General features: G+C 40.5%; 1 protein-coding gene across 2 annotated transcripts in view; it reads right to left on the bottom strand.

Moving 5' to 3' along the window:
• The window catches only part of CAMK4 (calcium/calmodulin dependent protein kinase IV), a 367,942-nt gene that overhangs the window by 131,301 nt on the left and 220,559 nt on the right, over positions 1-16,082 (bottom strand). For both annotated transcript variants that reach the window (XM_073549968.1, XM_073550046.1), the window contains exons 3-4: positions 9,964-10,026; positions 7,150-7,232 (exon numbers count right to left, since the gene is read on the bottom strand). In XM_073549968.1, coding sequence (XP_073406069.1) covers positions 7,150-7,232; positions 9,964-10,026 — 146 coding nt within the window. The remainder of the gene's footprint in view (positions 1-7,149; positions 7,233-9,963; positions 10,027-16,082) is intronic.

Here is a 16,082-nt window from a genome sequence, read left to right as displayed (position 1 = left end):
AGGTTGAATGTTTTTTAATCAAAATTCTGGATGGAATCTCATGGAGGAACTGATTCCTGTGATTGCAATGTGTTTGTTCTCATCTTTCCAGTACATTATTTCTTGTGCTGGACAAGTACAGGCACAGGACATTTGATATAATGTTGTGATTCATTCCCGGACCAGTAACTGAAAATGGTTAAAAGCCTGACAAAAACACAAAGACAGATGCTTTTGGGTATGCAGATATGAATTTTGCCATCAGATGTGATCTGTTGAGTTGTTGAGTTGCATGAGGCTCAAAAAAGTGAGTGTTATCCAGTGTTATCCAGTGTTATCCAGTCTAAGCTCTTTACTTTGGAAATTGACTCCTTCAGACAGGTACATCTTCAATTGAGCTTGTTAACCTCATTAAAATGTGGTTTTAACTCTTTCCTTTACAGAGCACGCAGCTTAAAGGGGACACAAGCTGTAGGACCGCTTATCCAAGGCATATGGATAACTTTCACTATAGTTTCCGTCTAGATGGCATTTCTTGGAAGGCCCTTCTGGGCTTTAAGGCTACAGAACTTTGCCTAACTTTTTTCTGTAACAGGCATATTTTATATATTATTTACACAAATTATAATAATGATGATTATTACTATTATTGCTAGAATTTGCAATAACAAGTAAATGGGAAATTTGAATAAATGCGTATTAATATTGTGTGTGTAGTCGGCACAATTTTATGTCAGAACCTGACAAACAGAAAGATTTAGGCCCAAAGGAATCAAGACATTTTGTACATTGATCTTTAGGAAAGAAGGGCCAGAATAAGATGAGCGAAATTCATGAAAAGGTGTGCGCCTCTTTGTGAATTTGATGCACTGTAAGAAATGTACTCTAGTCAGTGACGGGAGTACATGTGTCCTCCCAGCTGAAATCCACCCAGTGTACTGGTCACTTAGCAAAATTTTGTAAACGATGAGTTTACAAAAGGGAGGACACTGTGCTCCATATTGCATGTTAGTAATATCGAAATGCCACTATTTTTTTTTATCCCCATTTGGGTGGTTACTCTTTCTGGCACATACTTACACTTACAAATTACATTCATGTATTTTGAAACATGTGCAGAAACCTTTGATTAGTCCGGCCATAAATCTTCACCTGCACTCAGCGCCTACGATGTCATGACTCAGATCTCTCTCTATGCGGCATTTGGCCTAATGACTTTAGATCTTTAACCCCGGTTTGCAGAATGTTGATATTGATATAGTTAACAGATTAGGATTTTTAATGTGCTTCAATGTATAAGCATTTAGAGCAGAACCTGATCAAGGCTTCGTAAGTGGCATGCTCAAGTGGATGCTATTTAAAGAAAACCCATTTGGGGAAATAGCCGGTTTTCAGGCAAAAGGTGTCTGACATGAAGTCAGCCACCGGCCATGCAAGCTTGCAACAGATTTAAGAACTTCTTGTTTGTATGTGACGTGAAAATAAGAATCATTATTGTGCTGCTTCTTACCACTGTTTGGGCATAAGGTCTGATGCTTTAAGAAAATGATACAGTCAGGAAAAAAGTATTTAGTCAGCCACCAATTGTGCAAGTTCTCCCACTTAAAAAGATGAGAGAGGCCTGTAATTGACATCATAGGTAGACCACAACTATCAGAGTCAAAATGAGAAAACAAATCCAGAAAATCACCTTGTCTGATTTGGCAAGATTTATTTTGCAAATTATGGTGAAAAATAAGTATTTGGTCACCTAAAAACATGCAAGATTTCTGGCTCTCACAGACCTGTAACTTCTTCTTTAAGAGGCTCCTCTGTCCTCCACTCATTACCTGTAGTAATGGCACCTGTTTGAACTTGTTATCATTATAAAAGACACCTGTCAACAACCTCAAACAGTCACACTCCAAACTCCACTATGTTGAAGACCAAAGAGCTGTCAGAGGACACCAGAAATAAAATTGTAGCCCTGCACCAGGCTGGGAAGACTGAATCTGCAATAGGCAAGCAGCTTGGTGTGATGAAATGAACTGTGGGAGCAATAATAAGAAAATGGAAGATATAAAAGACCACTGATAATCTCTCTCGACTGGGGCTCCACACAAGATCTCACTCCGTGGGGTCAAAATGATTGCAATAACCGTGAGCAAAAATCCCAGAACCACATGGGGTGACCTAGTGAATGACCTGCATACAGCTGGGACTATCGTAACAAAGGCTACCATCAGTAACACACTATGCTGCCAGGGACTCAGATCCTGCAGTGCCAGACGAGTCCCCCTGCTTAAGCCAGTACATGTTCAGGCCCATCTGAAGTTTGCTAGAGAACATTTGGATTATCCAGAAGTGTATTGGGAGAATGTCATATGGTCTGATGAAACCAAAGTAAAACTGTTTGGTAGAAACAAAACTTGTCGTGTTTGGAGGAGACAGAATGCTGAGTTGCATCCAAAGAACACCATACCTTCTGTGAAGCATGGGGGTGGCATCATCATGTTTTGGAGCTGTTTCTCTGCAAATTGATGAGGACGACTGATCCATGTACATGAAAGAATGAATGGGGCCATGTATCATGAGATTTTGAGTGAAAACCTCCTTCCATCAGCAAGGGCATTGAAGATGAAATGTGGATAGGTCTTTCAGCATGATGATGATCGCAAGCACACCACCAGGGCAACAAAGGAGTGGCTTTCTAAGAAGCATATGAAGGTCCTGGAGTTGCCCAGACAGTCTCCAGATCTCAATCCCATCGAAAACCTTTGGAGGGATTTGAAAGTCCGTGTTGTCCAGCGAAAGGCCCAAAATGTCACTTCTCTAGAGGAGACCTGCATGGAGGAATGGGCCAACATACCACCAACAGTGTGTGCCAACCTTGTGAAGACTTACAGAAAACGTTTGACCTCTGTCATTGCCAACAAAGGATATATAACAAAATTTTGAGATTAACTTTTGTTAATGACTAAATACTTATTTTCCACCATAATTTGCAAAATAAATCTTGCCAAAACAGACAAGGTGATGTTCTGGATTTGTTTTCTCATTTTGACTCTGATAGTTGTGGTCTACCTATGATGTCAATTACAGGCCTCTCTCATCTTTTTAAGTGGGAGAATTTGCACAATTGGTGGCTGACTAAATACTTTTTTCCCCAATGTATGTATGTTCGCATCTCTAAGTATAATGCTGATTGGTCAATTGTTTTCTATTTGCTGTCCCACCAAACTATTAGTATCAAGAAGGCAGGCCATGTTGCACCCTGACACTTGTGTCTGTGTGCTTTTCTGTCAGATCCCAGTACTCTTTTTTTCTCTCTATTGGTACTATGTGTTGCTGTATATGAAGGAATTAAACCTGTTTTAGAGGATAACTATGTGTTACATGAGTTGATGTCTATTTAAAGGGAACCTGTCAGGTCCCCCACACCCTCTAATCAAGCCACCTTCACCTAAGGCCAATTTCACATGTTCATTTTTTTCCGGTACCAGGAAAAAACGGTATCAGAGATGTCAGTGTCCATGTGTGTAATACTTGCAGCACAGGTGTGGCAACAGTGTGCCGCATCAGTACCATACGCACTGGCGCCTGAGAAGCAGCGGTATAGTAAGAGCTGTTCCCCGGCACTGGGTGTCGCAGATGATTCTCAATGATGAGAGTTATATTCATCTGATAACAACAAGATGGCAGGTGATGGGACTTACTCCCATCAACCTACACCTGCTGCTGCTAATAACAGTGAGAGAAGGAGTGGTTGATGAGAGTATTCATCACTCGTCACCTGCACTATAAATAAATAAATAAAAAATCCAGCATGTGTTTCCCTGCATTTCCCATATCCAGCCAAGCAAAACTGACATCTGGGGACTGCAACTCTCAACTGTCAGCTTCAGCAAGGCTGGTTATCAAGATTAGAGGGGTCCCTATGCATTTTTTTAAATTATTTAAATAAATTATTTAAAAAAATGGCGTTGGTTTTTCCCCGTTTTTGCCAACCTGCCAAGCTAAAGCAAACAAATCCTCTTCGCCTGCAACTGAAATATATTTCATACCTTTATGCACCTGCTGATATCTGTACGCATAAATAAAGCAATTCTCGTTTTTTGCATTAATTGAGTGCAGCTGTTTTTTCAAAAATTTTAAGCTAAAGCAAACAGATGGGGGCTAGTATTCTCTGGCTGGTAAGGGGCCATGGATATTGACCCTCCGAGGCTAAAAATAGCAGCCCACAGCCACCCAAAAAAGGCATATGTATTAGATGCGCCAATTCTGGTGTTTTGCCCAGCTCTCCCCACTTGTTCTCTAGCGGTGGCAAGTGAGGTTCATATTTGTGGGGTAGATGTAACCTTTATATTGTCAGGTGACATCAAATCCACCACTTAGTGATGGAGAGGCATCTATAAGACACCTTTCCATTACTAATCCTATAGTTATATGGTAAATAAATACACAGCCAGAATGAAATCTTTTGAAATCTTTTATTAGAAATAAAACAAAACACAGTTTCCATTTTTATTTAAAAACTAGCTGAAGAGCCCGGCGCTGCCCGGGCATAGTAACTAACTGTGATTAGTTATAGCAAATTATAATTATCCTCCATCCCATAGTCCCGTTCCCATATACCCATCATACATATCCACGATCCCATAGGTCCGTGCCCATATACCCATCATACATATCCTCCATCCCATAGTCGAGTGCCCATATACCCATCACACATCCTCCATCCCATAGTCCCATGCCCATATACCCATCACACATCCTCCATCCCATAGTCCCATGCCCATATACCCATCATACATATTCACCATCCCAAAGTCGAGTGCCCATATACCCATCACACATCCTTCATCTCATAGTCCCATGCCCATATACCCATCATACATATCCTCCATCCCATAGTTCCGTGCCCATATACCCATCACACATCCTCCATCCCATAGTCCCGTGCCCATATACCGTCATACATATCCTCCATCCCATAGTCCAGTGCCCATATACCCATCACACATCCTCCATCCCATAGTCAACCATTATGACATCATAATGAGCGGCGGGGCTTGCAACCTATGATGACATCAGCGTCGCCATGGCAACCATTATGACATCATAATGAGGGGCGGGGCTTGATACATACACACTTTTTCCCCATTATGTAGATAGGGGCAAAATTGTTTGGGAATTGGAATGCGCGAGGATAAAATTTCGCCTCACAACATAGCCTAGGACACTCTCGGGGTCCAGACGTGTGACTGTGCCAAATTTTGTGGCTGTAGCTGCGACGGTGCAGATGCCAATCCCGGACATACACACATACATACACACACTTGAGCTTTATATATTAGATAAGAATCACAGTTATACTAGCCTAACACCACTGAAAATTCCACTGAAGCCCCTGTATCCTGTAATAAACTAAAAATAAAAAAACAACAACAAAAACAATACCTCTGTCATTCTGTTCCACACTGTAATCCATGTCTGGGGATATATAGCTTTCATCCTGGACGGTACCAAGATGCGACCGTCCAGGATGAGAACCACTAGTGAATGAGCTGCTGCGAGCGCAGCATCATTGACCAGCGGTTATATCATCGAGGTTACCACAGATCACTGAGGCTGCGTTCCCAGTAGGGCTGAACTGCGGTAACCTCAGCACCATGGGGAAAAGTCAGTAATGAGCTCACCGCAGTTCAAGCTCAGTGTCTTCACAGCAGATCAGTGACCCTTACCAGCCTGAGAATACCAGCCCCCAGCTGTCAGATTTAGCAAGGCTGGTTGTTAAAAATGGGGGGGACCCCATGCCATTTTTAAAATTATTTATTTAAATAATTAAAAAAATACAGCGTGTGGTCCCTTCTATTTTTGATAACCAGCCTTGCTGAAGCTGACAGCTGAGGGTTAAAGCCCCCAGCTGTGGGTTTTGCCTGGTTGGTTATAGAAAATACAGGGGAACCCATGCAGGTTTATTTATTTATAGCGCAAGCGATGGAATACTCTCTTAAGCCGCTCCTGCTGTCACTGTTATTAGCGACAGCAGGTATAGACTGATGACAGTATTAGTCGAAAAAGCCACTGCCTGCTGTCATTGTTCTCACTTAAATACAACTCTCATCATTCTCACCTGCTCGTGCTGATCGCCGGTAGAGCAGGGGAGAATGATGAGAGCCATCTTCAGCACCTGGAAACAGCTCTTACTGTACCGCTGCTTCTCAGGCGTTGGGACGTGTCACATGGATGACTTCCCAGTGTGTCATACATGTGCGGGAAGTTTTGCGTCTCATGCTGACGGCAAAAAATGGACATGTCTACGTGTGGGTCACAAGGGCACATGGTCCGTGGAAACACACTGACATGTGAAGAGACCCATTCACTTGAATGGGTCTATGTGTGTATGCGTCTCCGATACGTGTGAAAACTGTCACTACACGTACTCAAGACACTGACGTGTGAAACGGCCCTTAAGGTGTGATTCAGATGTTCCACAGAGCTGCCTATGCCACTGTGTTGGCCAATATGTAGAAGAGGAAAATGGGGAACCAATGTGACAGATGGAGACAGCGGCAGCAAAGGGAGTTGCTATAAGGGTATATTCACAAGAAGCAGAAATTGCAGCAAATGCCTTTCCCATGTATCAGAATGGCATTGTTCATACATCATATTCATAGAATGCTGTAGTTTTTTTTTTCCTATAACTCCTAGTTCCATCAATCCACAAATACATGAGATAATCTGACGAATAACATATGTCAGTAAAGCCCAATTCTGTGTCCATGAAACATAATGATTACATTAAAACCTAATAGAAATGTGGAACTGTGGCTTTACTGCCAGCTGAATTTTTCACCTTTTCCTCAATTCAGCATTGAATGAAGAGAATAGCATCATTTGCATGTCTGTCAGCTCCATGAACAAAACACATCAATCTTACGGAGAGACATGATTATGATTTCATTTGGAGGCAGCTTTTCTCAGAAGCCCAGGACTCTCTAACAATAGAAGCGCTTTGCTAAGTGACTAAGTCCCAGGGGTAAAGTGATGACATTTGTTCACACAGAAGTTCAGTTTCTAATATATTGGTATTGTGAGTGATTCTTAGATCTGCTTATGTCTCTCATGCACCTGATTATGTACAAAAAAAATTGTGGAAAATGTATTGATCATTGGTTCATCACTCACCTATCAAACAATTCACCTCCAGTCACCAATTCAAGGACAAGACTGATTTCTGTAGGTGTCTCAAAAATCTCCTTCAGTTTTATCTACAAGTAATTACAATAGTCATCTTTAGTTCACATTTATTTTCACAACTTTGCAACCATTGTTAACCACTTTAATACTTTTAGAACAAAAAATGTTTCAATTCTGCAGATAGTTTTGTTTTAAAATATCCTTCAATTTTGTATCTCCGTGGTTACAGACTACAGTCAAAACTGTCAAAACTCAAGGAAAAAAACAAAATGAGCCCATACCCTGTAGTAAGTAAATAGTAATAGTACTTGTAAATAATATAGGGTACTTAGATAACAATATTTTGATCAAAAAGCATAAAAGCCATCACACCGGGACAAGGTACTGTCCTTTAAAACCTCACCTCGTGTCAGATGACCTCAATTTGGATGGGGTCAGAGCAGGACCCAGACAAAACTATTCAGTCACTGCCCATGGGAAGCTTTATAGATGAAATGCCTAGCTGAAAAAAGTGAAGCCATTCCCCTGTTTGTAAAAAGTACAAGAAATAAAAATCTTGTTATTTGTACAAATAGGAGCATAGCTACCCCTTTTTGAGATTGGGAGCTTTTCCTAGCCTATAAGTAAAATGGAGGCTGAAAAATTTGATGTGAACAGGATTAGATATGTGCGAACGCGAACAGTAAAGTTCAGGGTCCGTACCAAACAACTACTGTTTGGGCACACACCCCAAGCACGGACTTCACAAGGAAGTTTGTGTTACTGTTTGGCAGCTCGAACAAGGGGGGGATTCTCGAGCTGTCATCTGCATGACAGTGCGAGAAACACCGGCGGCTCTGATCAGCGATAAGATTATTACCACTGCTCAAAGCGCAGTGTCTCTCATGCTGTCAGATGACATCGTGAGTCCACAACTGTGACTGGAGGTAAAAAGTTTACCTCTGGTCACAGGCGTCAGCTGATGGGACCACTACTCCCATCAGACTTCGCCTGCTGCTAATAACAGCGAAAGCGGGCGCAGCTAATGGGAGTATTCATCAGCCAGCGTCTGCACTATAAATAAAAAATAAGTAAAAAAATGACAAGAGTTACCCTGTATTTTTGATAACCAGTGACATCAAGCCCATAGTCATATTGTACATGAACACACAGCCAGAATAAGTCCTTTATTTGAATTTAAAAAACACTCTTTTACTTTTCATTTCAAAATAACAAAGTTATATTCACCTAACATCCATTCCATTGAAGCTATCGTCTCCTGTAAAATAACTAAAATAAAAAATAACCATATCCCTCATTTGTCCGATGTTCTATCCCATGCCGTAATCCATGTTTGCAATAAATAGTTTTCAATTTGGATTATGCCAAGATTCGACCATCCAGGCTGAAGACCACTGGAGAATGAGCTGCTGCGAGCACAGCCTAAGTGACTAGTGGTGACGTCATCGAGGTTACCACAGATAACTGAGGCTGTGTTCCCAGCCGGCCAATGAACTGCAATGATCTCAGTGACATCACCGCTAGCACAGTGAGAAAAAGTCTCACGGTGCAGCGTTGAGCTCAGTGAGTTCAGCAAAGCTTTGTCACAAGTAAGTGTTTTTTTTATTTCAAATAAAGGACTTTATTCTGGCTGTATGTTTATTTACAATATAACTATAGAATTAAAAAATTGATAGGTGTCTTACAGATGCCTCTCCATTACTAATCCGTGGGTTTGATGTCCCCGGACAATGGAAAGGTGACATCAACCCTACAAATATTAACCTCCACTTGCCTCCACCACTGGGCAAGTGGGAAGAGTCAGGCAAAGCACCAAAATTGGTACATCTAATACATGGGGAGGCTACAGGCTGTTATTTTTAGGCTTGAGGGGGCAACATCCAATGTCCCTTATTTTAAAAAATTGGTATTTTAAAAAGTCTATTCTTGATATCCAGCCTTGATAAAGCTGACAGCTGAGGGTTGAAGCCTGCAGCTATCAATTTGCCTGGCTGGTTATCAAAAATACAGGGCAAGCTATGTAATTTTTTAAAATTTAGTTATGCATAGCGCAGGCTCTGGCTGATGAATACTCCCATCAACCAGCACCTGATCTCGCTGTTATTAGCACCAGCAGGCATAGGCTGATGGGAATAGTTATTCCATCAGCTGACGCCTGTGACTTGAGGTAAACTTTTTACCTTTAGTCACAGCCGTGGGCTCACGCTGTCATCTAACAGCATGGGAGCTGGGCTCTTTGACCAGCGATAATGATTTTACCACCGATCAGAGGCCGTGTTTGCCATGCTGTCATGCATGTGACAGTGTGGCAAACACTGGAGTTTCGGGGCCCACATTCATGTGAATGGGGTCCAGGTTTGGGTACTATTCTGGTACCCAAACCAAACATTTTTTAACTGTTCAGTTGAACTCGTAGGACCCGAACATCCAAGGGTTCTCCTATGGATTAGCTTATTTGAAGTCTGTTATCATGGAAATAAACAGATTTTTATATAGAGCTAAAACACAAAATTGTATTCACTTAATATTATTAGGATTTTTTTTGTATTCTAGAAATTACATACATACTGTATATATCAGTGAGTCCTGTCAGTAGTATCACAATTTAATATATAATTTCATAACATGCGTTAACTAACAAATTGCTTAAAAATATCAGTAACACAATTCAATAGGAGATATAAGCTAGAAATGACCAATCCTCCGTTTGGGGCTGCTTTTGCGATCAGCTGACAACAAGGAGCTCATTACTATGTTACTGACTAAAATTCAACAATTTATTTAGAATAAAGTCAAACTTACAATATTCGGATGTGAAAGACGCAGAAGGACTCCAATTTCTGTTCTTACAATTTTCTTATCTACCTGGTAAAAAAGTATAGGAACATGGTGAACAAATATAGTAATAATGAGAAATAATATTGAAAATATAAAATAGAATTATTAATCTTCAGTAGTGTTGAGCATTCCGATACCGCAAGTATCGGGTATCGGCCGATACTTGCTGTATCGGAATTCCGATACCGACTTCCGATATTTTTTCAATATCGGAATTCGGCATCGGAATCGGAAGTTCAGTTGATTGACGGCCTGACGTCATCATGATGCGCGGTGTGTGCGCATCATGATGCGCCGTCATTTCGGGCCTTCCGGGGGTCTCTGCCGGCCTGCCGGGGGGCTGTGCCGGCCTGCCGGGGGGCTGTGTGGACTGCCCGGGGTCTGTACCGGCCTGCCGGTGGTCTGTGCACCCTGTGGGGGTCTGTACCGGCCTGCCGGGGGGCTGTGCCGGCCTGCCGGGGGGCTGTGCTGATGTCCGGGGGTCTGTGCAAGCATCGTCCGATGGGACTACAAGTCCCATCGGGCGATGCCTGCTACCATGACAGTGATTGACACATTAGCCAATGATGGGACAGTAGTAGTCCCATCATCCGGCTAATGTGTTAAATGTAAAAAAAAAAAAAAAAAAAAAATACTACATACATACTACATGCTACATACATACTACATATATACTACATACATACTACATACATGCTACATACATACTACATGCATGCTACATACATACTACATATATACTACATACATACTACATACATACTGCATGCTACATACATACATACTACATACATACTACATACATACTACATATATACTACATGCTACATACATACCACATACATACTACATGCATGCTACATATATACTACATGCTACATACATACCACATACATACTACATACATGCTACATATATACTACATGCTACATACCACATACATACTACATACATGCTACATACATACTACATACATACTACATGCATGCTACATACATACTACATATATACTACATGCATGCTACATACATACTACATGCTACATACATACTACATATATACTACATACATACTACATATATACTACATACATACTACATATATACTACATACATACTACATATATACTACATACATACTACATATATACTACATACATACTACATACATACTACATATATACTACATATATACTACATACATACTACATATATACTACATACATACTACATGCATGCTACATACATACTACATGCATGCTACATACATACCACATACATACTACATACATGCTACATATATACTACATGCATGCTACATACATACTACATATATACTACATGCATGCTACATACATGCTACATGCATGCTACATACATACTACATACATACTACATGCTACATACATACCACATATATACTACATACATACAATACATACATAGACATACAGTACATATAACATCGAGTAACATACTTACCAATACTTGTCACATTGTTCCCCGAAGCCATTGTCTTTCCGGAATAAATATTAACATAACAAACCACAAAAATACTCACCCACGATCCGAAGCAGTCCACGAGTGTGTCCCACGACGATCTTGGGTAGAGAACTGCAGCATCAGCTGTTGCTGCCGTTCTCTACGGGCTGCAGGAATCCAATGACGGAAGGTAGGTATCCTTCCGCACTGTATTCCTCCGCCACTTAAAAAAAAAAAAGTCCCTAGTCTCACTTTATGCCATTGCTGTGTGGGAATTTCCCACGCAGCAATGGCATAAAGTGAGACTAGGGACTTTTTTTTTTTTTTAAGTGGCGGAGGAATACAGTGCGGAAGGATACCTACCTTCCGTCATTGGATTCCTGCAGCCCGTAGAGAACGGCAGCAACAGCTGATGCTGCAGTTCTCTACCCAAGATCGTCGTGGGACACACTCGTGGACTGCTTCGGATCGTGGGTGAGTATTTTTGTGGTTTGTTATGTTAATATTTATTCCGGAAAGACAATGGCTTCGGGGAACAATGTGACAAGTATTGGTAAGTATGTTACTCTATGTTATATGTACTGTATGTCTATGTATGTATTGTATGAATGTATTGTATGTATGTAGTATATATGTGGTATGTATGTAGCATGCAGTATGTATGTAGCATGCATGTAGTATATATGTAGTATGTATGTAGCATGCATGTAGTATATATGTAGCATGTATGTGGTATGTATGTAGCATGTAGTATGTATGTAGCATGCATGTAGTATGTATGTAGCATGTATGTAGTATATATGTAGTATGTATGTAGTATGTATGTAGCATGTAGTATGTATGTTGCATGCATGTAGTATATATGTAGTATGTATGTAGCATGCATGTAGTATATATGTAGTATGTATGTGGTATGTATGTAGCATGTAGTATGTATGTAGCATGCATGTAGTATATATGTAGTATGTATGTAGTATATATGTAGTATGTATGTAGTATGTATGTAGCATGTAGTATGTATGTTGCATGCATGTAGTATATATGTAGTATGTATGTAGCATGCATGTAGTATATATGTAGTATGTATGTGGTATGTATGTAGCATGTAGTATGTATGTAGCATGCATGTAGTATATATGTAGTATGTATGTAGCATGTAGTATGCAGTATGTATGTAGCATGCATGTAGTATATATGTAGTATGTATGTTGCATGTAGTATGAATGTAGCATGTATGTAGTATGTAGTATGAATGTAGCATGTATGTAGTATGCATGTTGTATGTATGTAGCATGTAATTTTTTTTTTTTTTTTTTACATTTAACACATTAGCCGGATGATGGGACTACTACTGTCCCATCATTGGCTAATGTGTCAATCACTGTCATGGTAGCAGGCATCGCCCGATGGGACTTGTAGTCCCATCGGACGATGCCTGCACAGACCCCCGGAGCCTGCACAGACCACCGGCAGGCCGGCACAGCCCCCCGGCAGGCCGGCACAGCCCCCCGGAGCCTGCACAGACCACCGGCAGGCCGGCACAGACCACCGGAGCCTGCACAGACCCCCTGGCAGGCCGGCACAGCCCCCCGAAAGGCCCGTACAGACCCCAGAGAGGCTGTACAAGGGCAGGAAAGGGTTTTTCTTATTCCGATACCGGAAGTCCCATAGACTTGAATGGGACTTCCGGTATCGGAATCGGCGATACCGATACTTTTTTTAAAGATCGGCCGATACCATCCGATACGATACTTTGAAGTATCGGATGGTATCGCTCAACTCTAATCTTCAGACAGTCATCACTTGGTAGTTTATTGCAATACATATAAAAGATTATTTCTATAGTTTGGTTTCCGAGATGGGAATAATTGATTCTAGAACCCAGCCACCACAGTAGGTGTGTTACAAAAACTGCTGAAAGCAGCTGCATTACACTGCTTGCATAACAGAAAAGAATGGGAGTTACAGAAACTTTATAGCACAGCTCCGGAGTTATGCCAACAATGTGGCTCACTCTATTACATTGTTTTCGGAACTCTCATTCATTTCTACAGGAGTAAAAGAACATAGCAGCAGATCTGCGCTCTGCTGTTTTTTTTTACCCCTACTCGACCATAAAGAACAGAGGTGAAAATAACCTTTAAATGTAAAATAAATGACAAAAAAAGTACAAAAAAGGAATCTCCATCAAGACTGATATTTGAGCAAAAGGGCAAAAATATTTAAAATTTGGTGATTTATATATGCCGGAGAACTGTCATAGAGAATGGAATGAGAAATCCCTACTGTTTATACCGTAAAGGATGCCGCAAACAGTAACTTAACACCTAGTGCATTACTATACCGTGCTGCAGATACTTAATGTGACGTATTCAATGGCTTGTGATGTGTTAATGGCAAGTATAAAATTGCTGGATCTTGGCACACAATGCCATGTCAAGTTTACATTTGCTACATCTGTGCATCACACCACCTTAAATCCCACACATTTTAGCCATAACCTACACAAATGTAATGAAAGTGACTTGTTTAGTCTTGTTCACACATTGCATTTTTGCCGCAAAAAGAACAGCATTTTACATTACCACCAAAATAAATGAGATATCTGAAATCTCGTGCACATTTCCTTATTTTTTCCTTGCAGATTTTAAGTAGTTACAGAACTGCAGTATGTCAATTCTTTCAGCGCTTTTGCAACGTTTTTAACCCATTCAAATGAATGTGAAAAAAATGCACAAAAACAGGTGAGCATTTTCCTGTTTTTCCAGCCAGCATATCAGTATTTGCATCAAATTTTTCTGCTGCAAATACTGACCGTGTGTACATACCGATACACGGGGGGGGGGATACACTTTACTATTTGTGTTCAATAGTCATACATATCTCCATATCTATCTATGTATCTATTGTGAGGCAGTGAGGGGGATCATATGCGAGGGATGATATGTGTCCCCCAGGATGCATCCTATTAATCCTGCTGTAGTGCATTGTGTTCACAGTAGGACACCTGTGAGTCACAAGGCAAAATAAAAGAAAGAATGGATTGGGTCCAAGTAGTGACTCAGTCGGATTTTTAGGAAAACCCATTAACGGCTTCAATTTTTAGAGGGATTTGCAGGTTTGGTAGTGAGGCAAATCCCTCTCTTCACTCCAAGTTTTGGAAGTGGCTCTATGGCCACAATTCCATTTAAATTTGTCAGTTTTGCGTTGGGTGTGTCAGTTTGAAGTTTGCCAGCTGCAGAGCAGGAGGCTCTGTGCAACCCAGGTCTGTGTGGAGCTAACACAGAGCCAGGGACTTCCAGGCGGCTGACGCACCCAAGAGACACGGCGGTGCCCTTGTCCACGGCAACAATTCAGAAAACGAACTATATATATATATATATTGAAACCTGGCTTTGAACTGGAGAATATCACTCCTGTATGTGAGTCTGAAAATAAACACATCGTTTATGTTGGACATTTCTGTGGTCCCTGCCTATCTGTCGCACTGCACCAACCCCACTGCACTACATTATCTAGCTATCTATATATGTTTTTTTTCTCTGTGGAGTTGTGGTGACACTGGTTTGAGACTCTCTCTTACTTTTATTTGTATTTTACTCACTTATATTGCGCCATTGATTCCACAGCGTTTTACAGACATTATTTCCACTGACCCCAATGGGGCTCCCAATCTAAATTCCCTATCAGTATGTTTTTGGAATGTGGGAGGAAACTGGAGTACCCGGATGAAACCCACGCAAACATGGGGAGAACATACAAACTCCTTGCAGACGTTGTCCTTGGTGAGATTTGAACCCAAGACCCCAAATGCAAAGTAACAGTACTAACCATTGAACCACCATAGGGGTAATTTTATTCTGTTACCATCATCCACTTTTTTTTCAGATATTGAAATTAATACGAATGAATTTGTTAATATGTACATGTATTTCTGTGTACAAATAACATGTAAATTTAAAACTATAGTATTTTGTTATATATAATAAAAAAAAAATAAAGAGAAACATATTTTGGATTTATAGTTTTACACTTTAATTTTTTGCACTATCATACAGTGGGTTGATCACCAATCGTAGTTTATACGTTTGGGAGTAACAATTGTTTTTATTGTGTAATGTCTCGGTATTTATATAAGGGTAGAGCATTTTTTATGATTATACACATGCTGTGTTTTGGACATTTTTATAATCCAAGATTAGTATTTTAGAACTGTTATTCATAGTGAAAACTGAGTGAGGCTATGGTGATGACAGTATTTTAAATATTAAAAATACTAATATAATCATATGATCACTGTTACCATATTCCACTATCTTTTTTACTTACATTTTATTATTTACATTTGTGCAATATACTATATGTATTTACTATATGCTATACTATGTAATTACCTTGTTTAATAGATAATGTAGGCGATGGTAACGCCAGCACTGGCCAAATCGGACGCTGTCAGAGTTGGGGCGCAAGTTTGGTTATGGCTAACTTCACCTAGCCTGACTAGTCCTCACCCAGTGGGATGGTGGGTGGTGTCGGCGTCACACAGTATGTGCACTGTTGGTTGTATGGGACTGATTGCAGAATTAGGAATTCTGGTAAAGA

Source organism: Dendrobates tinctorius, unplaced genomic scaffold (assembly GCF_039654945.1).
Source record: "Dendrobates tinctorius isolate UK_male_01 unplaced genomic scaffold, ASM3965494v1 ptg000003l, whole genome shotgun sequence".
In the NCBI taxonomy this organism is placed as follows: Eukaryota; Metazoa; Chordata; class Amphibia; order Anura; family Dendrobatidae; genus Dendrobates; species Dendrobates tinctorius.
The sequence above is the reverse complement of the archived record's forward strand: the minus strand, read 5'-3'. Positions and strand labels throughout refer to the sequence as shown.